This window comes from Coregonus clupeaformis, chromosome 34 (assembly GCF_020615455.1).
Source record: "Coregonus clupeaformis isolate EN_2021a chromosome 34, ASM2061545v1, whole genome shotgun sequence".
In the NCBI taxonomy this organism is placed as follows: domain Eukaryota; kingdom Metazoa; phylum Chordata; class Actinopteri; order Salmoniformes; family Salmonidae; genus Coregonus; species Coregonus clupeaformis.
This window is the reverse complement of record NC_059225.1, coordinates 15,002,387-15,023,492: the sequence shown is the minus strand read 5'-3', so window position 1 is coordinate 15,023,492 and position 21,106 is coordinate 15,002,387. Positions and strand designations below refer to the sequence as shown.

General features: G+C 46.2%; 2 protein-coding genes across 2 annotated transcripts in view; both read left to right on the top strand.

Moving 5' to 3' along the window:
* LOC121549873 (LIM zinc-binding domain-containing Nebulette) overlaps positions 1–21,106 on the top strand; it is a 109,971-nt gene that overhangs the window by 73,511 nt on the left and 15,354 nt on the right. The gene's annotated exons all lie outside the window — the stretch shown is intronic.
* Positions 7,463–20,159, top strand: LOC121549872 (protein PBMUCL2-like). Its single transcript, XM_045210460.1, has 5 exons — positions 7,463–7,735; positions 11,720–11,821; positions 19,311–19,432; positions 19,642–19,763; positions 19,971–20,159. The coding sequence occupies exons 1-3, from the start codon at positions 7,463–7,465 to the stop codon at positions 19,371–19,373; spliced, it is 438 nt and encodes a 145-aa protein (XP_045066395.1). The 3' UTR covers positions 19,374–19,432; positions 19,642–19,763; positions 19,971–20,159.

Below are 21,106 nucleotides of genomic sequence, written 5' to 3'. Positions count from 1 at the left end.
GACGGCTGTTAAGATGTTCTTTGGTCCATAGGACTACAGCCAATTAACTACAGTGATTGATGGTTGGATTGCCACTCCATTGGCTTCTCTGGGCCATATGAATAACGGTCAGTGACAGAGGATGGTTTAGCCCACTCAACTGTAAATGAATATTGATGAACTGGCAATATCATCCCAGTTTACCTTTGTTGGGAGTCATGGCAGAATTGTAAAAGTCTGTTTATATTAGATTAGACAGTGGCCAGCAATGACACTTGGCTGTCAGTGATGATGGTTGTCCACAGTAACGGCCTTGTCTGTGTTGAGTTGCCCACAGCTTACACATTTCCTGCTGTTTAGTAGAATCTAGACCGGGGGCGGGGCGAAGTACGGACCGCGGGCCGTATCCGGAACGCCGGCACTTCAATCCGGCCCGCGAGACATTTTTGAAATGTATTAAATATTATTATATTTTAGTTATGATTTTCGGCCTAAAATTACTCATTCCATGATATACAAACAACCTCCAATAGATGGCGCTGTAGCCTGGCAGCGCGCTCTGTATTTGGGCCTACAGGCAGATTCAGAATGCGCTCAGTCATCATAGCCACTTCATTGCTTTACGACTTTTGACGTGAAAAATTAGTGCTGCGAAAATGAGAAAAGCATAGCAAGCCTTTTGCTGAAGGGGAGTTTGTGAAAGAGTGTATAATAATAATAATAATATGCCATTTAGCAGACGCTTTTATCCAAAGCGACTTACAGTCATGCGTGCATACATTTTTGTGTATGGGTGGTCCCGGGGATCAAACCCACTACCTTGGCGTTACAAGCGCCGTGCTCTACCAGCTGAGCTACAGAGGACCACTGTATGGTGGAGACTGCTGGTATACTTTGTCCTGAGAGTAAAAGCCAATTCGAGAAAATTAGCTTATCACGCAGAACCATCACCAGGCGCGTGGAAGTGATAGGTGAGGAGCTAATCTCCGAATTGAAGAAAATAGCAGATGGCTTCGATCTTTTTTCTATAGCACTGGATGAGAGTACTGACATCAGAGACACTGCTCAATTTATCATTTTTGTCAGAGGAATAAATGAGAACTTTGAAAGAACAGAGGAACTTCTTGCGATGGAATCAATGATGGGAACAACCAGGGGCTTATATGACAGGGTGTCTGCCTGCTTGGAAAAAATTAATCTACCGTGGAGCAAACTGACAAATGTCACAACAGATGGATCACCAAATCTAACCGGTAAAAACATTGGCCTACTAAAAAGATTACAAGACAAAGTAAAAGAAGAAAGCCCTAACTCGGAGGAATTGATATTTCTTCACTGTATTATTCATCAGGAAGCCCTGTGTAAAAGTGTGTTAAAGCTGGAAAAACTTGTGGTTGTAAAACTTGTCAACTTTATACCCAGTGTTGCCAACTTAGCGACTTTGTCGCTATATTTAGAGAGTTTTCAGACCCCTCTAGCGACACATTTTCAAAAAAGCGACTAGCGACAAATCTAGCGACTTTTTCTGGTGTAATTGGAGACTCTGACGTGAAAGCACGTATCGTTCTTACTCTTATCAATGAGCAGCGGGTGCTGCCGCCCACCCCCGTCCCAAAGCACTCACAGGCGGCCCAGTCCTCGCGCAGCAGTCCCTCCCAGCTGCAGTCAGAGCAGGAGATGTTCACCCCTCCGCGTCCAGACTGCAAATGAATCGCACATGCGGGAAGCCACCGCTGGCTGATCCCGCCCTGGCTTACATTCAGGGCGGGATATAATTGAAGGGTGTTTTTTACTCACTTTTTGTCTCTCCCAAGACATTATAGGCCCTTTTCACGTGACGTCAGACAACTTCCGTTCTGCCGCGATGCAGGTTATGTTTACATCCGGTGTCGCTTAGGAACGCTTAGCTAGTAGCACATCATTATGGAGTTCACCCAGTCCCTTTCACATCTGCCACCAATACGACTTAACGACGTAGAACGACTTGCTGACAAGTGGTCCCTTACTTCAAGATCGAAGCTTGATAAAGGCTACAAGTTCTTCGTTGAAGGTTACCTGTTTGATTATGAAGGTACGTGTTTATCTTTATTTAGCTTAAATTAGCCCTATGCTAGCGAAGGTTATGAGCTGACGAAGTTTCTGTTTTGCAGCCTCTTTTTAATATTACTGCTGTTTGTATCGACCGTAAGATAAGAGTCAGTAATGTATTAATGGCTAATGCTGCGCCCTTTCTCCCAATCACTGTATTGAAACAGTCTCAAGTGTAGTTAACGGTGAGGTGACAGTGAGAGGGCGATGTTACAGGTCCATGAAGAAAAATGAGGAGGCTCATCGGCTTCAGGTTTCTCAGATAAACAGTTCTCTAACATTATGATAAGATAGGTTAAGATAGATAAGTTTTCTTTTTGTTGTGTTTTGCTGCGGTTGCAGATTTAATAAGAATGATTCCACAAAGTTCCACTGTGGATCAGTTTGTTTCTCAGTCTGAGCTCTGATTTTGTATCATTAAACTTAATACACAACGAAATTCTTACAAACCGATGTGGGTTGTTGACGGCAATAAAGACTGGGAAAGATTCTGTGATAACTCAAAATGTTCACATTTTCGATAAGTGTTGGCACTACTTGTCAAAGGTTTCAGAACAGCCAATTTTTCTTAATTAAAAAAAGAAATTGGGTTTTGAAAATTGTGTACAGTAGTTTATAATGAAACGCAGAAAAAATGTTTTGTAAGTACAGCACTAATTGTTATGTCTCTATGAACAGGTTACACTAGACTCTGCAGAGGTTCCTGTGGTACTCAATCACATGTCATGTTCCTGCTCTGCTGGGAAAGCACTATGTAATCACATAGTAGCACTTCTTTTCAAAGTGCTCACTATGTTACCATGGGCTTTAAGACAGTGCCATTGCCTCTGTCATGCACCAGCGCACTGCAGACCTGGCACCGGCCTAGGACACAGGTCAGACATTATTTGTTACACTGATGCAGAACTTTGCAGTTTGTATTGACTTTTGACAATGTATTGTTCATCATTATTATATCACAGGGAATTGTACCAGAGGCCACCAATGATATGGCGGTGTGTAAACCAGCGGCTAAGAAAAAAACAAGTGTCAGAGCTGGTGTGAAGTGCACACTGTACCGAGCCTATGATGGTGAGTCTGAATGAGCCCCCGCCTGTACTAGAGCACAAAGACTTTAGTGCATTTCTAAAATAATACAAACATAAAAGTGATTATTATTTGTTACTTTTTATATAGACTTTCAGTGGATATTTTTTTATTTGTATTAGAAGCATGTACGAGACTGGATGAGTGTGGTTGTCTTTCTTGCTCGCTGGTAAACTGACTCCCGAGCTTGTGAGCCGCCTCCTATATGTGTGAAATTAACCATATGCTTGTCATGATACATTTTGGTAATCACTTTTCAGTCCCTAAAATGACTAAATGTAGCAGCTATATTGCATCAGGATTAAATTATTAAACATTTTGTACAAGTAATATATTATTGGATTACAGTAGTATTACGTTTAACGCTGTCTACCTATCCTTACCCCAATCATTCCAGTGGAATCTAGACGGCACTGATCCCTGTTTAATACGGATCCGTCCACTGGCCGATGTGTATCTATCCTCAGGGGGAAAGTGCTGACTGCAAACAAAGGTGCTCCCACGAAGAATCTTAAAACTTGGTCCCTCATCTCTCCTGATCGCCCTCACCAAACGGGCACGTATTTCTCCATCAACAGGGAAATCGTGAAAACTCAGATACGGGAATTTCTGTTTGTTGTTTGAACAAAATGGTACACTGCAATAGCATCTTCTCGAAGATTGTGCCATGCTTCGGTGTTGGATGGGATACTGTTGCGATACAGACACCGGGAGAAAAGAAACAGCTAAATTAACATTCAGCTTTGACCAGGAATCAATATTTATCTAGCTATCATGCACAACAGTATTTGAATAGGTGAGTTACTATACATTCATGAATAAACTAACTGCCTAACAAAGGGTTAGATAGCTAGCTAAGTAAACTTGTTACATTACAGCCAGGCAGCAATGTAACGCTACCTTTTAACGTTATCGGTATCTGGTACTAAGTTGTTGTTAGCTAACGTTAGCCCACTTTTAAGTAACTAAGGCAGTGAACAATTATGAATTAACAATAACGTTAGCAAGTTACAAACCATTGCATATACGTAAACATTATTACTATTAACTTTACTAATTTAACTTAAACGTACCTTTTGGAATTTCTTCAAGTAGCTAGCTTGCTAGTTAGTGGTCAACAGTTGTATTTTCGTTGAGAAGTCTCAGGTTACGGGCGAACGGAAGTGAAGTTAACCTGCTACGCGGAAAGGCGGAAGTTAGATGACGTCATCGTGAAAAGGGCCTAATCCTCTCTCCTACAGTGTCCATCACAATTACATGCACATGGCCAATTATGCAAATTAGGTGATGACGTCATTTAGCTACTTCTAGCGACTTTTAGGACAGCCAATAGCTACTGTGGGAAATTATTCTCTTATATTTTAGATGTGCTGTCAGCTTAATAAGAAAGCATTATTGATTAAACATAATAGGTTTGTGCTGTACTGATATAGACTGTTTAACATAACAAGCTGTGATTAATGTGGGGAACTATTAGGGGGTAGGCTGAGATAAGACTTGTGTCACACAGACACACACACTGCCTCTTTGTTTGATGCCCTTGCCAAGAGAGGTGACCAGACCCATTGTACACATTAAGACTTTAATAACCGTGACTGGGGTAGGCAAGGCTTATGCTTTTTCATGGTGATGTTATGCAGTGAGAATTATCCAGCAATGCACTTGGATACAGGTAATAACTAATCAGTCAGATTTGGACTGAGGTGATTGGATAACTGTAAATATGGCTCACAGTTGAGATGAGAATTGTTCCTTAATATGCTTTCAAAAACAGACCATTCCAAATGAAACGATGCTCTTACCATACGTTTCATTCAAAATTTAGAATATATTTTCTTTACACATACATTTTGCATGTCTCCAGTCATATAATATACAGTATATATCTATTTTGAAGTTTACATATTTGTGACTGTAAGTTTGATTGTACTTTACAAGGGTAGAGATGCAGGATCTGTGTGTGTGTGTGTTTGACTGTGTCTGTGATGTTATAAATTATATCAATTTTGTGAAAGATTTGTGAGAAATGTGTTCACAAAAAACAAGGGTAGAATTGTTCTGCAAGCATATGTACACCTACAGTACACTAGTAGTTGCGTGTCAATGTGAAAATGAATAAAGGCTTCACATGTTTTGTCACGCATATAGTATGTGGCCCTTCACTTGGTTTCAAAAACTAAATGTGGCCCTTGAGCCAAAAGGTTTGCCCACCCTTGATCTAGACTGTGCTGATTGCAGAGTAGCAGTTGTGGTTAGGTGGGTGTACATGAGGTACTGATGGTGATGACGGATTTCAGTCAGAAAATCGTAACCCTTCACAGTATCCTATAAATTGACAGTCAAAGCATGAGGATGTATTAGATGTTTTAATGAACGGATTCCACTAATAGCCATTGCATGCTCTACAAACAGTGTTGCGTTGTTTTGAGCATTTTTGTGTCTTCAAAATCAGCTACCACAGCTCTGCTCAGTGCCTTTGAGATAAGAGCCGAGGCACATGGCCGCATGAAGCAAGAAAAGAGCCTCTTTTAACTGACTGCCCATTGACTTTCACTCTGCCAATAGGGAGCTCAGAAATAGAGCCTATTTTAACTGACTGCCCATTGACTTTAACTCTTTCAATAGGGAGCTCAGAAATAGAGCCTCTTTTAACTGACTGCCCATTGACTTTCACTCTGCCAATAGTGAGCTCAGAAATAGAGCCTCTTTTAACTGACTGCTCATTGACTTTCACTCTGCCAGTAGGGAGCTCAGAAATTGTGCTAGAGCTATTCACTGGCAAAATGATATGCCCACTGCGGTGGCATGGCATCTAGTTTTGAAACACTGGCATTTTTTTGATTAGAATGTCCATGTGTTGTGTTCGTTTTGCCATCTCTTTGACTTTTCGGTGTAATTTAAATGGATGTGAAAGCAAGGGCACTGAGAGCAATGCAAAACAACTTGATTTGTTTGTCTTTTTGGAAAATGTCATTGCTGACGACTTTACACCTACAAGTGGATTTCCTCATATTTCATCTTGGCAGGATACATAATAACGACAAGTGCTGCTTGTTGGAACATGAGTCACTGGGCCGAATTGCATTTCCTCAATAGACTCACTGTGATGTCAGGACTTGGCTCCAAATTAGTCTGTCATCCAGTTAAAGCTATCTAGCTTTCTTTGTGCCGTACAAACCCAATGCTACCCTATACCACTAGATATAACAAGAGGAGAAAAACTCCCACAGGATTGGTCCCTAAAGCCCTATATTTAAAGGTAAATGATGGTCATAGTCAAGTCTGAAGGAGGGATATTGAATGTTAATATCCATTATTCGTGTCCTGCTGTACCCAATCAGCTTGTTTGGACACTGAGTGGGAGGATGGGAGTCTGGTAATGCTCTTTTCATGCCAACTCCTCCATATCTGATTTATTGGCTTCAACAGCTCACACCCCGCCCCTGGTCTCTTCATGCTGTCATTGTTACCCAGTTAAGTTTTCTTTATAAGTCTACTGAAGGGTAAGGAGGTAGTTGCCTTTTTGGACTTGCACTTGTTATCTCAAATAACAAAAGAACTGTACAAAAATAAATAATTGAGACCAAAAACTAGTGTGATGATAGACATTTTAGTGGGGATGTCTGGATTGGGACATTCCTTCCAGTGTACGACACCTTTCCTGAACTTCCTACCCTTAAGACTGGCCCTCTGATACACATGTACAGTATCACCAACGATAACGCCCCAAGTGGGGTCTAAATCGGAAAAGCAGGGATGATAAGGAGTACCCAACATAGAGTCGAGTGGGAGAGTTGAGCCAGAAAAGAAAAGCCTTCCAGAAAAGCATTTAGACTCTTAGGCTGGCCACATGTCCATTACCTGCCTCAAAAACATCTATTTTGTGTGTTTTACTTTGTTTTCAGTCATCTGGATGGAAGGAACGGGAGAGGAAACGGTCATCTTGATGGAAGGAATGGGAGCGGCAACGGTCACCTGGATGGAAGGAACGGGAGAGGCAACGGTCACCTGGATGTAAGGAACGGGAGAGGCAACGGTCACCTGGATGGAAGGAACGGGAGAGGCAACGGTCACCTGGATGGAAGGAACGGGAGAGGCAACGGTCACCTGGATGGAAGGAACGGGAGAGGAAACGGTCACCTGGATGGAAGGAATGGGAGAGGAAACGGTCACCTGGATGGAAGGAACTTCGGAGGAAGCGGACACCTGGATGGAAGGAACGAGAGAGGAAACGGTCACCTGGATGGAAGGAACGGGAGAGGCAACGGTCACCTGGATGGAAGGAACGGGAGAGGAAACGGTCATCTTGATGGAAGGAACGGGAGAGGCAACGGTCACCTGGATGGAAGGAACGGGAGAGGCAACGGTCACCTGGATGGAAGGAACGGGAGAGGAAACGGTCACCTGGATGGAAGGAACGTCTGAGGAAACAGTCACCTGGATGGAAGGAACGTCTGAGGAAACAGTCACCTGGATGGAAGGAACGTCTGAGGAAACGGTCACCTTGATTGTAGGAACGTTGGAGGAAACATTGTCGGGAGATGCAGCGGTGGGCGAATGTGGCGCAGGCGCTGAAGCTGAGGTGAGAACGCCGGCTGGCATTGCCCAGGCCTGTGTGTCTTTCTAATGAAGCTGCGGGGGGGATTTATACCTACTGTAGCTATGTGCTTTGTTTTCCTGTCAGGCCTTGGCTGCTAAGCCTGTCTTGCGCAGACCCAGTGTGTAAGTCGCCAGGAGGTGCAGGGTTCTGGCAAGCGACATAAGTAGGATTCCTCCTCTGTGTTCTCTGATGCAGCCTGTTGTTATTGTGGGAGGTTGTGGCAGGATTCACTGCTGTGTCAAGTAATGGGTTGTAGCCACCTGTAAAGGGTTTGGGGGAAAGCCCTTGAGGGATTTAGTCATGCCTACACCACAGATGAAGAGGCTTGTTGCCCAATCTGGGGATAATTCATCTGGACTGAAATGAGAGTGTGAGCCCTTTTTTGTGCTCAACACCCCTAGGAGAGAGAGATTATTATGGAAGCTAAACTCAAAGAGAGGTGAGTCTGGAGGCTGAAGGTGTCCTAAAATGTACACTGTACGCAATACAGCCCACTGGGCACAGACGTCATTTCAACATCTAGTTTTGATTTGCATTTGGTTGAGTTGTCAACTAATGTGAACTTAAAAATAGTTGAGAAGGCTACTTCGCTCCGCTCATACAGGAGTAGTAAAGGCCCTGGGCACTACTTTTGTGAAGAAAACAATGTTATTTTTGAATTTGTATTTTTTTAACATTCTGATTTATCAGGGGTTGCTACAGCACCCTCAGCACCACTACGTGGAAACGACGTTGATTGAACCAGTATTTGCCCAGTGGGCGGGGACTGTCTCGTCTATAACTAGAGAGCAAATGGGAACCAAACGAGCATAGAAATGTATAGATTAGATCATAATTCCTTCCCTCTACTCCAACACAGAAGATAACAGAAGATAACCATGGTGATACGATCCCTTAAATGAAATATGTTCTTTATGGCTGTCAAATTGAAGGAGTGTGTGCTTCCCACCCATTAAATAAGAAGAAAGAGATGTAGAGAAGTATAACGTAGGTGGCTATTTTGGATTTCAGCTGCTTATCATTCAGAAGTCCCCGCCCCCTCATTTTTCCTCTTGTCATATGGAGAAAAAAGTGAGGGCGGGCAGGATGGTTAGAGAGGTTTGCGAATGGCCATTTGAACGTTTCCTTGTTGTCTCTCAACATAATAAACCAATTAGTTTGCAACATGAATCTGCATAATTACGAAGTATCCATTTATGATGCAGAACAATTCCGACACGTATCAACGTGCTCTCTAATTATGACACCCCACAACTAAGTGGAGATAAAACTTTTAGCGACTGCTGGCCATCAAATTTAACACCAGAGTGGAGAGGCACTCTGGCTTTTTGAATACTTTTGGCAGGAAGAAAGACATTGTTGAAACATGATTGCAGGACATAAACGATTAACACTATATTACTTCAGCATAGTTTTATTCTATTTCATGTTCAAGAGGGGTATATTTTCCTCTCTTCAGCTTCTGAGTCCCCTAGTTGAATAAATGGAAAGGCCATCTCTATTCCCCCCTGTTCTGGAGATGTAGAGGCTTTTCTAGTCTGACTTTTACTGTGCCAACTAATGATGCTGGTAAAAATGCGAATGGTCAAATACAGTGGGGAAAAAAAGTATTTAGTCAGCCACCAATTGTGCAAGTTCTCCCACTTAAAAAGATGAGAGAGGCCTGTAATTTTCATCATAGGTACACGTCAACTATGACAGACAAATTGAGCAAAAGAAATCCAGAAAATCACATTGTAGGATTTTTAATGAATTTATTTGCAAATTATGGTGAAAAATAAGTATTTGGTCACCTACAAACAAGCAAGATTTCTGGCTCTCACAGACCTGTAACTTCTTCTTTAAGAGGCTCCTCTGTCCTCCACTCGTTACCTGTATTAATGGCACCTGTTTGAACTTGTTATCAGTATAAAAGACACCTGTCCACAACCTCAAACAGTCACACTCCAAACTCCACTATGGCCAAGACCAAAGAGCTGTCAAAGGACACCAGAAACAAAATTGTAGACCTGCACCAGGCTGGGAAGACTGAATCTGCAATAGGTAAGCAGCTTGGTTTGAAGAAATCAACTGTGGGAGCAATTTTTAGGAAATGGAAGACATACAAGACCACTGATAATCTCCCTCGATCTGGGGCTCCACGCAAGATCTCACCCCGTGGGGTCAAAATGATCACAAGAACGGTGAGCAAAAATCCCAGAACCACACGGGGGGACCTAGTGAATGACCTGCAGAGAGCTGGGACCAAAGTAACAAAGCCTACCATCAGTAACACACTATGCTGCCAGGGACTCAAATCCTGCAGTGCCAGACGTGTCCCCCTGCTTAAGCCAGTACATGTCCAGGCCCGTCTGAAGTTTGCTAGAGTGCATTTGGATGATCCAGAAGAGGATTGGGAGAATGTCATATGGTCAGATGAAACCAAAATAGAACTTTTTGGTAAAAACTCAACTCGCCGTGTTTGGAGGACAAAGAATGCTGAGTTGCATCCAAAGAACACCATACCTACTGTGAAGCATGGGGGTGGAAACATCATGCTTTGGGGCTGTTTTTCTGCAAAGGGACCAGGACGACTGATCCGTGTAAAGGAAAGAATGAATGGGGCCATGTATCGTGAGATTTTGAGTGAAAACCTCCTTCCATCAGCAAGGGCATTGAAGATGAAACATGGCTGGGTCTTTCAGCATGACAATGATCCCAAAAACACCGCCCGGGCAACGAAGGAGTGGCTTCGTAAGAAGCATTTCAAGGTCCTGGAGTGGCCTAGCCAGTCTCCAGATCTCAACCCCATAGAAAATCTTTGGAGGGAGTTGAAAGTCCGTGTTGCCCAGCGACAGCCCCAAAACATCACTGCTCTAGAGGAGATCTGCGTGGAGGAATGGGCCAAAATACCAGCAACAGTGTGTGAAAACCTTGTGAAGACTTACAGAAAACGTTTGACCTGTGTCATTGCCAACAAAGGGTATATAACAAAGTATTGAGAAACTTTAGTTATTGACCAAATACTTATTTTCCACCATAATTTGCAAATAAATTCATTAAAAATCCTACAATGTGATTTTCTGGAGAAAAAAATTATCATTTTGTCTGTCATAGTTGACGTGTACCTATGATGAAAATTACAGGCCTCTCTCATCTTTTTAAGTGGGAGAACTTGCACAATTGGTGGCTGACTAAATACTTTTTTTCCCCACTGTATATGCACTCATTGTAATGCCATGCCAGTTGTTGGCACAGTGTCCAAATGGAAAAGCATTGATAAGCAGTATCAGCCCAAGGAACAATTGGCTAGCTGAGCTTGATGCTATAGCTACAATATACCCTGTAACACAACCGGTACAGTCTGACAATGTGCCAAGCAGACCCATGCGCTTAGGTTACTGTATTCATTAATAATGAGCTCTTAGTGCACGGTCACCAATAGAAATTGCCTTATTAGTCATTTGTCATTACCTAATTAGCTTGCGATAAGCTTATCTTGAACCATTATAAAGGCAGACATATCAGCTGACACCCTCCAGGTTTTTAACCGTTTGCAGACGGTAGCTACAGTATGTGCTTTGTTCTCCTGTCAGGCCTCGGCTGCTAAGTCCGTCTTGCCCAAACCCGGTTTTGCCAGGAGGTGCAGTGTTCTGGGAAGTGGCGAAAGTAGGATTTATCCTCTGTGTTCTCTGATACATACATCCTGTTGTTATTTTGGGAGGTTGTGGCAGGATTCACTGCAGTATCCAGTAATGGATTGTAGCCAGCTGTAAAGGGTTAGGAGGAAAGCAGCCTTTCTTCAGGCCTGTGTAGATAACTCTTATGCTGAAAACAATATTCTTTGTATCGACCTGTATTTTGCTGTTTGTCATGACACCATGTTATTAAAATAATAAAGTTGTCCATCGAATTAGGTGGGTGGTGGTGGGGGCCTAAGAAAGACAAAAGAACAAAACATAACACCTCTCTCCTACAATCCTGTAGGTGAAGTACAAGGAGGGTTATGAAAAATCCAAGTCCCAGAACCTCTTCATTCCCGATGTAGAGTTGCAGCATTCCAAGAACATCTGCGCTTTCATCTCTGAGGTGAGTTGTGTGTTGGCATAATTCTCTGCTGTCTCTTTCTCTGTCTCTCTCTCTCTCCCTCTTCCCTCTTCCTGGCACATTGGCACCTTGGCAAGCAGCAGAGACACAACACATTCCTCAGCACAACAAAGATACAGTTGTCCTTCTGAACGGAGCTGCAGGACAGGAATGAAACTGCTCAAGGATGTCACCATGAGGCCAATGGTGATTTTGAAACAGCTACAGAGTTCAATCGTTGTGATGGGAGAAAATTGAGGATGGATCAACAACATTGTAGTTACTCCACAATAATGACCTAAATGACAGAGTGAAAAGAACAATGGAATAAAAATATTCCAAAACATACATCCTGTATGTGTCACGGTTTCGGCCGAGACTGCTCCTCCTCCTGGTTCGGGCAGGCTTCGGCGAGCGCCGTCCCCGGAGTACTAGCTGCCACCGCTCTATGTTTCGTCAGTCGATTGCTTTTGTCTGTCTGTATCACCTGTGTCCATTTGTGTGTTGATTGCGTGCCCTATAAGTTCCTTGTTTTGTGTTAGTATTATTGTGTGTTGTTATTTTTACTGCCACAGTGTCGGAGCTACGTCTTTGCTCCCTGTTTGTTTTGTGTTTAGTGTTTACGCGTGTGCGTAATTCTCCCTCGCCTCTTTGTGTTTTTTGAGGTCAGAGGTTTTCCAGTTTCTTTGGACTATTAAATATACTGTTGGACTTTACCTCAGTGTCCTGCGCCTGACTCCTCCACCACATCCACATCGGTAACGTGACAGAACAACACACCAACATGGAGTCAGCAGGAACAGCGGCGGTACCCGAATCCCTGGAGGACCGGATCAACTACCAGGACAACATGATCCGGCAACTCGGGACCGCCATGGACGAGGTGTCCCACACTCTGCGCCGATTGGTGAATCGAGAGGTGCCCACGCACTCTTACAACATCCCATCACCAACGGCCAGTCCTCCTCTCTCAGCACCGGAACCCAGTGGCATTCGGCTCTCGCTCCCGAGGGCATATGACGGTTCTGCAGCCGGGTGTCAGGGATTCCTCCTGCAGGTGGAACTTTACCTTGCCACCATACACCCGGCGCCCTCGGGATACGAGAGCGTCTCCGCCCTCATCTCCTGTCTATCCGGCAAGGCGTTGGAGTGGGCCAACGCCGAATGGAGGGGAATAGACGCCGCAACCATCACCTACGCGGAGTTCTCCCGCCGCTTCAGGGCTGTCTTCGATCATCCACCTGAGGGGAAAGCGGCGGGAGAGCGTCTATTGCACCTTCGACAGGGGAAGAGGAGCGCACAGGAGTTCGCACTGGAGTTCCGGACACTAGCGGCTGATGCGGGGTGGAATGAGAGGGCCCTCATCGACCACTACCGGTGTAGCCTACGAGAGGACGTTCGACGTGAGCTGGCCTGCAGGGACACCAACCTGTCGTTCGACCAGTTGGTGGACATTTCCATCCGTCTAGACACCCTGCTGGCTACCCGCGGACGTCCCGAGTGGGGGTCGTCCATTCCACCCTCCAGCACCTCCGAGCCGATTCCCATGGAGCTCGGGGGTGCTGGCGCTAGAGAGAGGAGGAGAGGGAACCCGAGGGGGGCCATCCCCTGCACCACCTGTGGTCGTGGAGGACACACCAGGTGCTGGGGAGGGTCTCCTGGGAGAGGTGACAACAGGCCACGCACTGGGGAGTCATTTCAGGTGAGTAGGCGCCCCACTTACCCAGAGCTTTCTGTTGGTCACATGAGTATTCCTGTGAGATTTCCACAGGTGGCACCTCATTCCCAGCATAAGGCGCTAGTAGATTCAGGCGCAGCTGGGAACTTTATTGATCGGGCATTTTGTGGAAGGTTAGGAATTCCCCTTCGGCCGGTAGAAGCTCCATTTCCTGTCCACGCATTAGACAGCCGGCCGTTGGGGTCGGGTCTGATCAGGGATGTCACAACACCACTGACGATGACGACGCAGGGGGGTCATGAGGAGACCATTCAGTTTTATCTGATTGACTCTCCTGCGTACCCCGTGGTGTTGGGCCTTCCCTGGTTAAGCACCCATGATCCTACCATAGCGTGGCAACAGAGGGCTCTTATGAAGTGGTCTGCCCAGTGTGTAGGGAGATGTCTAGGTGTTTCCGTAGGGGCGACCTCGGTAGAGAGTCCGAACCAAGTGCCCGCACTGCACATTCCCCCTGAGTATGAGGATTTAGCACTCGTGTTTAGCAAATCGAGGGCAACACGGCTACCTCCTCACAGACAGGGGGACTGTGCGATAAATCTCCAGACAGGAGCAGCCCTTCCCCGGAGTCATGTGTATGCCCTGTCTCAAGAGGAAACAGCGGCTATGGAGACTTACATAGCCGAGTCCTTGGCACAGGGATACATACGGTCCTCTACTTCCCCGGTCTCCTCGAGTTTCTTCTTTGTGAAGAAGAAGGACGGGGGATTGCGCCCGTGTATTGATTACCGTAGTCTCAATCAGATCACAGTTAAATACAGTTACCCACTTCCACTGATTGCGACGATGACGGAGTCATTACGCGGAGCGCGGTTCTTCACAAAGTTGGATCTCAGGAGCGCGTACAATCTGGTGCGCATTAGGGAGGGGGGATGAATGGAAAACAGCATTTAGCACCACCTCGGGTCATTACGAGTATCTCGTCATGCCATACGGGTTAATGAATGCTCCTTCAGTCTTCCAATCCTTTGTTGACGAGATTTTCCGGGACATGCATGGGCAGGGTGTAGTAGTTTACATCGACGACATCCTAGTGTATTCTTCTACACGAGCCGAGCATGTAGCCCAGGTGCGCCCGAGTGTTGAGAAGACTGTTGGAGCATGACCTGTATGTCAAGGCAGAGAAATGCCTGTTCTTCCAGGAGTCCGTCTCCTTTTTTGGGTTATCGGTTGTCCGCGTCTGGCGTGGAGATAGAGGTAGACCGGGTATCGGCCGTGCGTAATTGGCAAACTCCAACCACTGTAAAAGAGGTGCAGCAGTTCTTGGGTTTTGCTAATTACTACCGGAGGTTTATTCGGGGTTTTGGACAGGTTGCAGCTCCCATTACGTCCCTGTTAAAGGGGGGTCCGGTTCGTTTGCAGTGGTCGGCTGAGGCGGACAGGGCATTTGTCAAACTAAAGAACCTGTTCACCTCGGCCCCTGTGCTGGCGCATCCGGATCCCTCTTTACCCTTCCAAGTAGAGGTAGACGCGTCCGAGACCGGTATTGGGGCAGTTCTGTCACAACGGTCCGGCACGCCACCTAAACTCCGCCCCTGTGCGTTCTACTCCAAGAAGCTCAGCTCGGCGGAGCGTAATTATGATGTTGGGGACAGGGAGCTGTTAGCCGTAGTCCAGGCCCTAAAGGTGTGGAGGCATTGGCTTGAGGGGGCTCAACACCCTTTCCTCATTCTGACTGATCACCGTAACCTGGAGTACATCCGGGCAGCTAGGAGATTGAATCCTCGTCAGGCTAGGTGGAACATGTTCATAACCCGGTTCGTTTTTAAGATCACATACATCCCTGGGTCCCAGAATGGTAAGGCAGACGCCCTGTCCCGGCGGTATGACACAGAGGAGAGGTCCAACGAGCCTACTTCCATATTGCCGGAGTCTTGTTTGGTGGCTCCGGTGGTATGGGAGGTCGATGCGGAAATCGAGCGGGCACTGCGTACCGACCCTACTCCCCCCGAGTGTCCTGTGGGGCGGACGTACGTTCCGCTCGAGATTCGTGATCGACTGATTTATTGGGCTCATACATCACCCTCCTCTGGACATCCAGGTATTGGCCGGACTGTGCACTGTCTTAGCATGAAATACTGGTGGCCAACGTTAGCTAGGGATGTGAGGGTTTATGTCTCCTCCTGCTCGGTGTGTGCCCAGTGTAAGGCGCCTAGACATTTGCCCAGGGGTAAGCTACACCCCCTGCCCGTTCCACAACGACCATGGTCCCACCTATCGGTGGATTTCGTAACCGATCTTCCCCCTTCCCAGGGGAATACCACCATTTTGGCCGTTGTGGATCGGTTTTCCAAGGCCTGTCGTCTCCTTCCCATGCCGGGTCTCCCTACTGCCCTACAAACCGCTGAGGCCCTATTTACCCATGTTTTCCGGCACTATGGGGTCCCCGAGGATATAGTGTCTGACCGAGGTCCCCAGTTCACCTCCAGAGTTTGGGGGCGTTCATGGAACGGTTGGGGGTCTCGGTAAGCCTTACCTCGGGGTACCACCCAGAGAGCAATGGGCAGGTGGAACGTGTCAACCAGGATGTGGGTAGGTTTTTGAGGTCCTATTGCCGGGACCGGCCGGAGGAGTGGTCTAGGTTCATCCCCTGGGCAGAGATGGCCCAGAACTCTCTCCGCCACTCCTCCACCAATTTAACACCTTTCCAGTGTGTTTTAGGCTATCAGCCGGTCCTGGCACCATGGCACGAGAGCCAGATCGAGGCTCCTGCGGTGGACGAGTGGATTCGGCGCTCGGAGGAGACGTGGGGCGCTGCCCATGTCCATCTGCAGCGTGCCATCCGTCAACAAAAGGCGAGCGCCGACCGCCACCGCAGTGAGGGACCGGTGTACGCACCGGGAGATCGAGTCTGGCTCTCGACTCGAAACCTGCCCCTCCGCCTGCCCTGCCGGAAGCTGGGTCGGCGGTTTGTGGGGCCCTTCAAAGTCCTGAGAAGATTGAACGAGGTGTGTTACAGGTTACAACTGCCTATAGAGTATAAAAATATTAACCCCTCGTTCCATGTGTCTCTTCTCAGGCCGGTGGTAGCTGGCCCACTCCAAGAAGATGAGATAGGAGAGACCCCTCCGCCCCCTTTGGACATCGAGGGGGCCCCGGCGTACCGGGTCCGGACCACTGCCGGATGAGTGGTCTCCAGTATCTCGTGGAGTGGGAGGGGTACGGTCCGGAGGAACGGTGCTGGGTGCCCAGGAGGGACATACTCGATCCATCCCTCCTGACTGAGTTTCACCATGGGCATCCCACGCGCCCGGGTCCGCGTCCTCCTGGCCGTCCCCGAGGCCGGGGTCGGCGCACGGCTGGAGCCGCGCGTCAAGGGGGGGGTACTGTCACGGTTTCGGCCGAGACTGCTCCTCCTCCTGGTTCGGGCAGGCTTCGGCGAGCGCCGTCCCCGGAGTACTAGCTGCCACCGCTCTATGTTTCGTCAGTCGATTGCTTTTGTCTGTCTGTATCACCTGTGTCCATTTGTGTGTTGATTGCGTGCCCTATAAGTTCCTTGTTTTGTGTTAGTATTATTGTGTGTTGTTATTTTTACTGCCACAGTGTCGGAGCTACGTCTTTGCTCCCTGTTTGTTTTGTGTTTAGTGTTTACGCGTGTTCGTAATTCTCCCTCGCCTCTTTGTGTTTTTGAGGTCAGAGGTTTTCCAGTTTCTTTGGACTATTAAATATACTGTTGGACTTTACCTCAGTGTCCTGCGCCTGACTCCTCCACCACATCCACATCGGTAACGTGACAGTATGCAACAAGGCACTAAAGTTATACTGCAAGAAAACACAGCAAAGGAATACACTTTTTGGCCTAAATGCAAATCCAACACAACACATCACTGAGTAACTGCCTCCTTATTTTCAAGCATGGTGGTGGCTGCATCATGTTATGGGTATGCTCGTCATCGACAAAGACTGGGGAGTTTTCAGGATAAAAAGAAACGGGATGGAGCTAAGCAATGCAAAAACCTAGAGGAAAACCTGCTTCAGTCTGCTTTACACCAGACACTGGGAGAGGAATTCACCTTTCAGCAGGACACTAACCTAAAACACAAGGCCAAATCTACACTGGAGTTGCTTACCAAGAAGACAGTGAATGTTCCTAAGGGGCCAAGTTACCTGCCTAAATGACTACCGACCCGTAGCACTCACATCTGTAGCCATGAAGTGCTTTGAAAGGCTGGTCATGGCTCACATCAACACTATTATCCCAGAAACCCTAGACCCACTCCAATTTGCATACCGCCCCAACAGATCCACAGATTATGCAATCTCTATTGCACTCTACACTGCCCTTTCACACCTGGACAAAAGGAACACCTATGTGAGAATGCTATTCATTGACTACAGCTCAGTGTTCAACACCATAGTGCCCTCAAAGCTCATCACTAAGCTAAGGACCCTGGGACTAAACACCTCCCTCTGCAACTGGATCCTGGACTTCCTGACGGGCCACCGCCAGGTGGTAAGGGTAGGTAACAACACATCCGCCACGCTGATCCTCAACACGGGAGCCCCTCAGGGGTGCGTGCTCAGTCCCCTCCTGTACTCCCTGTTCACTCATGACTGCATGGCCAGGCACGACTCCAACACCATCATTAAGTTTGCCGATGACACAACAGTGGTAGGCCTGATCACCGACAACGACGAGACAGCCTATAGGGAGGAGGTCAGAGACCTGGCTGTGTGGTGCCAGGACAACAACCTCTCCCTCAATGTGATCAAGACAAAGGAGATGATTGTGGAATACAGGAAAAAGAAGAGGACCGAGCACGCCCCCATTCTCATCGACGGGGCGGTAGTGGAGCAGGTTGAGAGCTTCAAGTTCCTTGTTGTCCACATCACCAACAAACTAACATGGTCCAAGCACACCAAGACAGTCGTGAAGAGGGCACGACAAAACCTGAAAAGATTTGGCATGGGTCCTCAGATCCTCAAAAGGTTCTACAGCTGCACCATAGAGAGCATCCTGACTGGTTGCATCACTGCCTGGTATGGCAACTGCTCGGCCTCCGACCGCAAGGCACTACAGAGGGTAGTGTGTACGGCCCAGTACATCACTGGGGCCAAGCTTTCTGCCATTCAGGATCTCTATACCAGGCGGTGTCAGAGGAAGGTCCTAAAAATGGTCAAAGACTCCAGCCACCCTACTCATAGACTGTTCTCTCTGCTACTGCACGGCAAGCGGTACCAGAGCCCCAAGTCTAGGTCCAAGAGGCTTCTAAACAGCTTCTACCCCCAAGCCAGACGACTCCTGAACATCTAATCAAATGGCTACCCAGACTATTTGCATTGCCCCCCCTCCCCTTTTACGCTGCTGCTACTCTCTGTTTATTATATACGCATAGTCACTTTAATAACTCTACCTACATGTACATATTACCTCAATTACCTCGACTAACCGGTGCCCCGCACATTGACTCCGTACGGGTACCCCCTGTATATAGCCTCGCTATTGTTATTTTTACTGCTGCACTTTAATTATTTGTTACTTTTATTTCGTGTTATTTTATTTAATTTTTTGTGTGATTTTTTTTGTATTCTTTCTTAAAACTGCATTGTTGGTTAAGGGCTTGTAAGTAAGCATTTCACTGTAAGGTCTACACCTGTTGTATTCGGCGCATGTGACAAATAACATTTGATTTGTTCATGACGCACCTTGTGTTGGGTGGAGAAATAAAACCCCTATTACGTATTCATGCGCCTGTCTTCAAATCCTTATACAACGTGACACATACCTCAACTCACATCCATTTCTTTGCTTTCCAGTTCAAGTACAAAAGTGAGAAAGTATTCAAAGTATTCTGGTTCAGCTTACACTCAACTCCCTGAGACAATGGAGACGGACAGACAGAGCTCGAGCTCGAGCGCTCACAGAGACGCAGAGCGAAGTGAGCACGAATTTTCCTCAGGGACATGAATATTAATGCTAATAGAAACATTGCAAGTTTTATATGTCTACTTATAAAATCTTTATGAATATATGACAGTTATCCCCATACACGCTAGACATGACTTCATGGCGTCATTTGTGGTAGTATAACATTAAGTTAATGTCAAAACCCATTACGATTCATTGTCTTTTCTTCTACCCTTCTAGCTCAAGTGCAAAAAGAGAAGGAAGAGAAGTATCTCCCAAAGCATCCATTCTAGCAGATACAATGGAAACCCAATTTGTCAAAAATGTGTCTGAACTGCAAAGTCAGGTAAAAAGAGCTGCAGGTATTCTTTTCTGTTTTGGGTTATAGTTCACCCAAAGTTCACATAGATGTTCTTACTTTAATGACAATGTTCGCGAGACAAGCAGTTTACAGATTTTACGCTGTTACGATGTTTACACCTCTGATGCGGAGTGAAGTCAATCGTAGTTTATGTCATTTATCTGCGTTGGTTTGAATCCCTGCATTGGCTTCAATAATTATCTTTCAGACTAAGTACAAGAAGGCAGGGAAGAAGAAGGCAAAGTCTTTCTACTCTGTGATGCGAGAGACTGGAGAGCCGACATGCCAAGCGGTCTACCAGGTACAGGATAGTAGACCTACAGCGCGAACACTGACCACCCCGGCCTCATCACACTTATAGGACATCTCTGTTTCGTCAGTAGCACTGCTAATGAAATAAGCGCTTAGGCGCAAACCCTAACTTCCACTTATTTCTATAGTCATGCATTGATGTCAACAGCTAGGTTTCCAACCAATTGGTGACAGATTTTCATGTGAATATTCTAAAATCTGCATAAAACAATATGATGTATTTCCAGCAAACTGACTTATTGCGGCTAAAAGGCTGTTCGTGATGACGTGGTGCACATAACAATTACTTTTGCGGTTCAATTCCCATGTACCGAATAAAAAAATACAAGTTAAATGGATTTCCATTGCATTTTCAACTCTACTGATAGTTTTGTCTGTGTGTGTGTGGGTCTGTGTGTGTGGGCGGCAGGCCAAGTACAAGGAGGCAGGCAAGCAGCAGTTCTCCACTTCTCTCTACTCAAAGCTTCCATAGACGTTGCAGACCCAGCACACCAAAGAGTCCTAACAGTTACAGAGTGAGGTGAGTCACACACACACACACACACACACACACACACACACACACACAGTCAGGATTCATGGGATCTGTTTTCATATACTTTATATGCTACCAGGGCTTATTTTGGTGGATAATTTGACTTTACAACATTCAGTACTGCTTAACATTTTTGGACAAACTAGTTTTATTTTGCTCTGTTTTCAGAAAAGTATAAAGAGGGACGTAAAAATAAAATGTCAACCTCCTTGTATTCTTAACTTCCTGACACAATAGAAATAGAAGTTTGCCCAAGAGCTTACAGAGCTTCAAAGTGAGGTAGCGAGCTTGAACTCTTCAAATCATCTTATTGTGATTCTGTCTACTAGGCTTATTTGCACCAATGCAATCCATGTCATCATTTGCTTACATCACCTAAAGGTACAAGTGTTATGGCTTTTTTTATGTCCACCAGAACAAGTATAAAGAAGACGGGAAAAATACTCTTTCCACAAGCGTTTATTCTCAACTAGCAGAGGCCAAGGCTACGCACAAAC

What these genes read in the sequence shown, in the direction of transcription:
- LOC121549872 (XM_045210460.1), top strand. Translation starts at nt 7,463, where the DNA reads ATGGAAGGAACGGGAGAGGCAACGGTCACCTGGATGGAAGGAACGGGA. An exon ending in GCGCAGGCGCTGAAGCTGAG is followed by an intron (nt 7,736 to 11,719) that starts GTGAGAACGCCG and finishes ACAATCCTGTAG; the next exon opens with GTGAAGTACAAGGAGGGTTA. An exon ending in TCTGCGCTTTCATCTCTGAG is followed by an intron (nt 11,822 to 19,310) that starts GTGAGTTGTGTG and finishes TTTGCTTTCCAG; the next exon opens with TTCAAGTACAAAAGTGAGAA.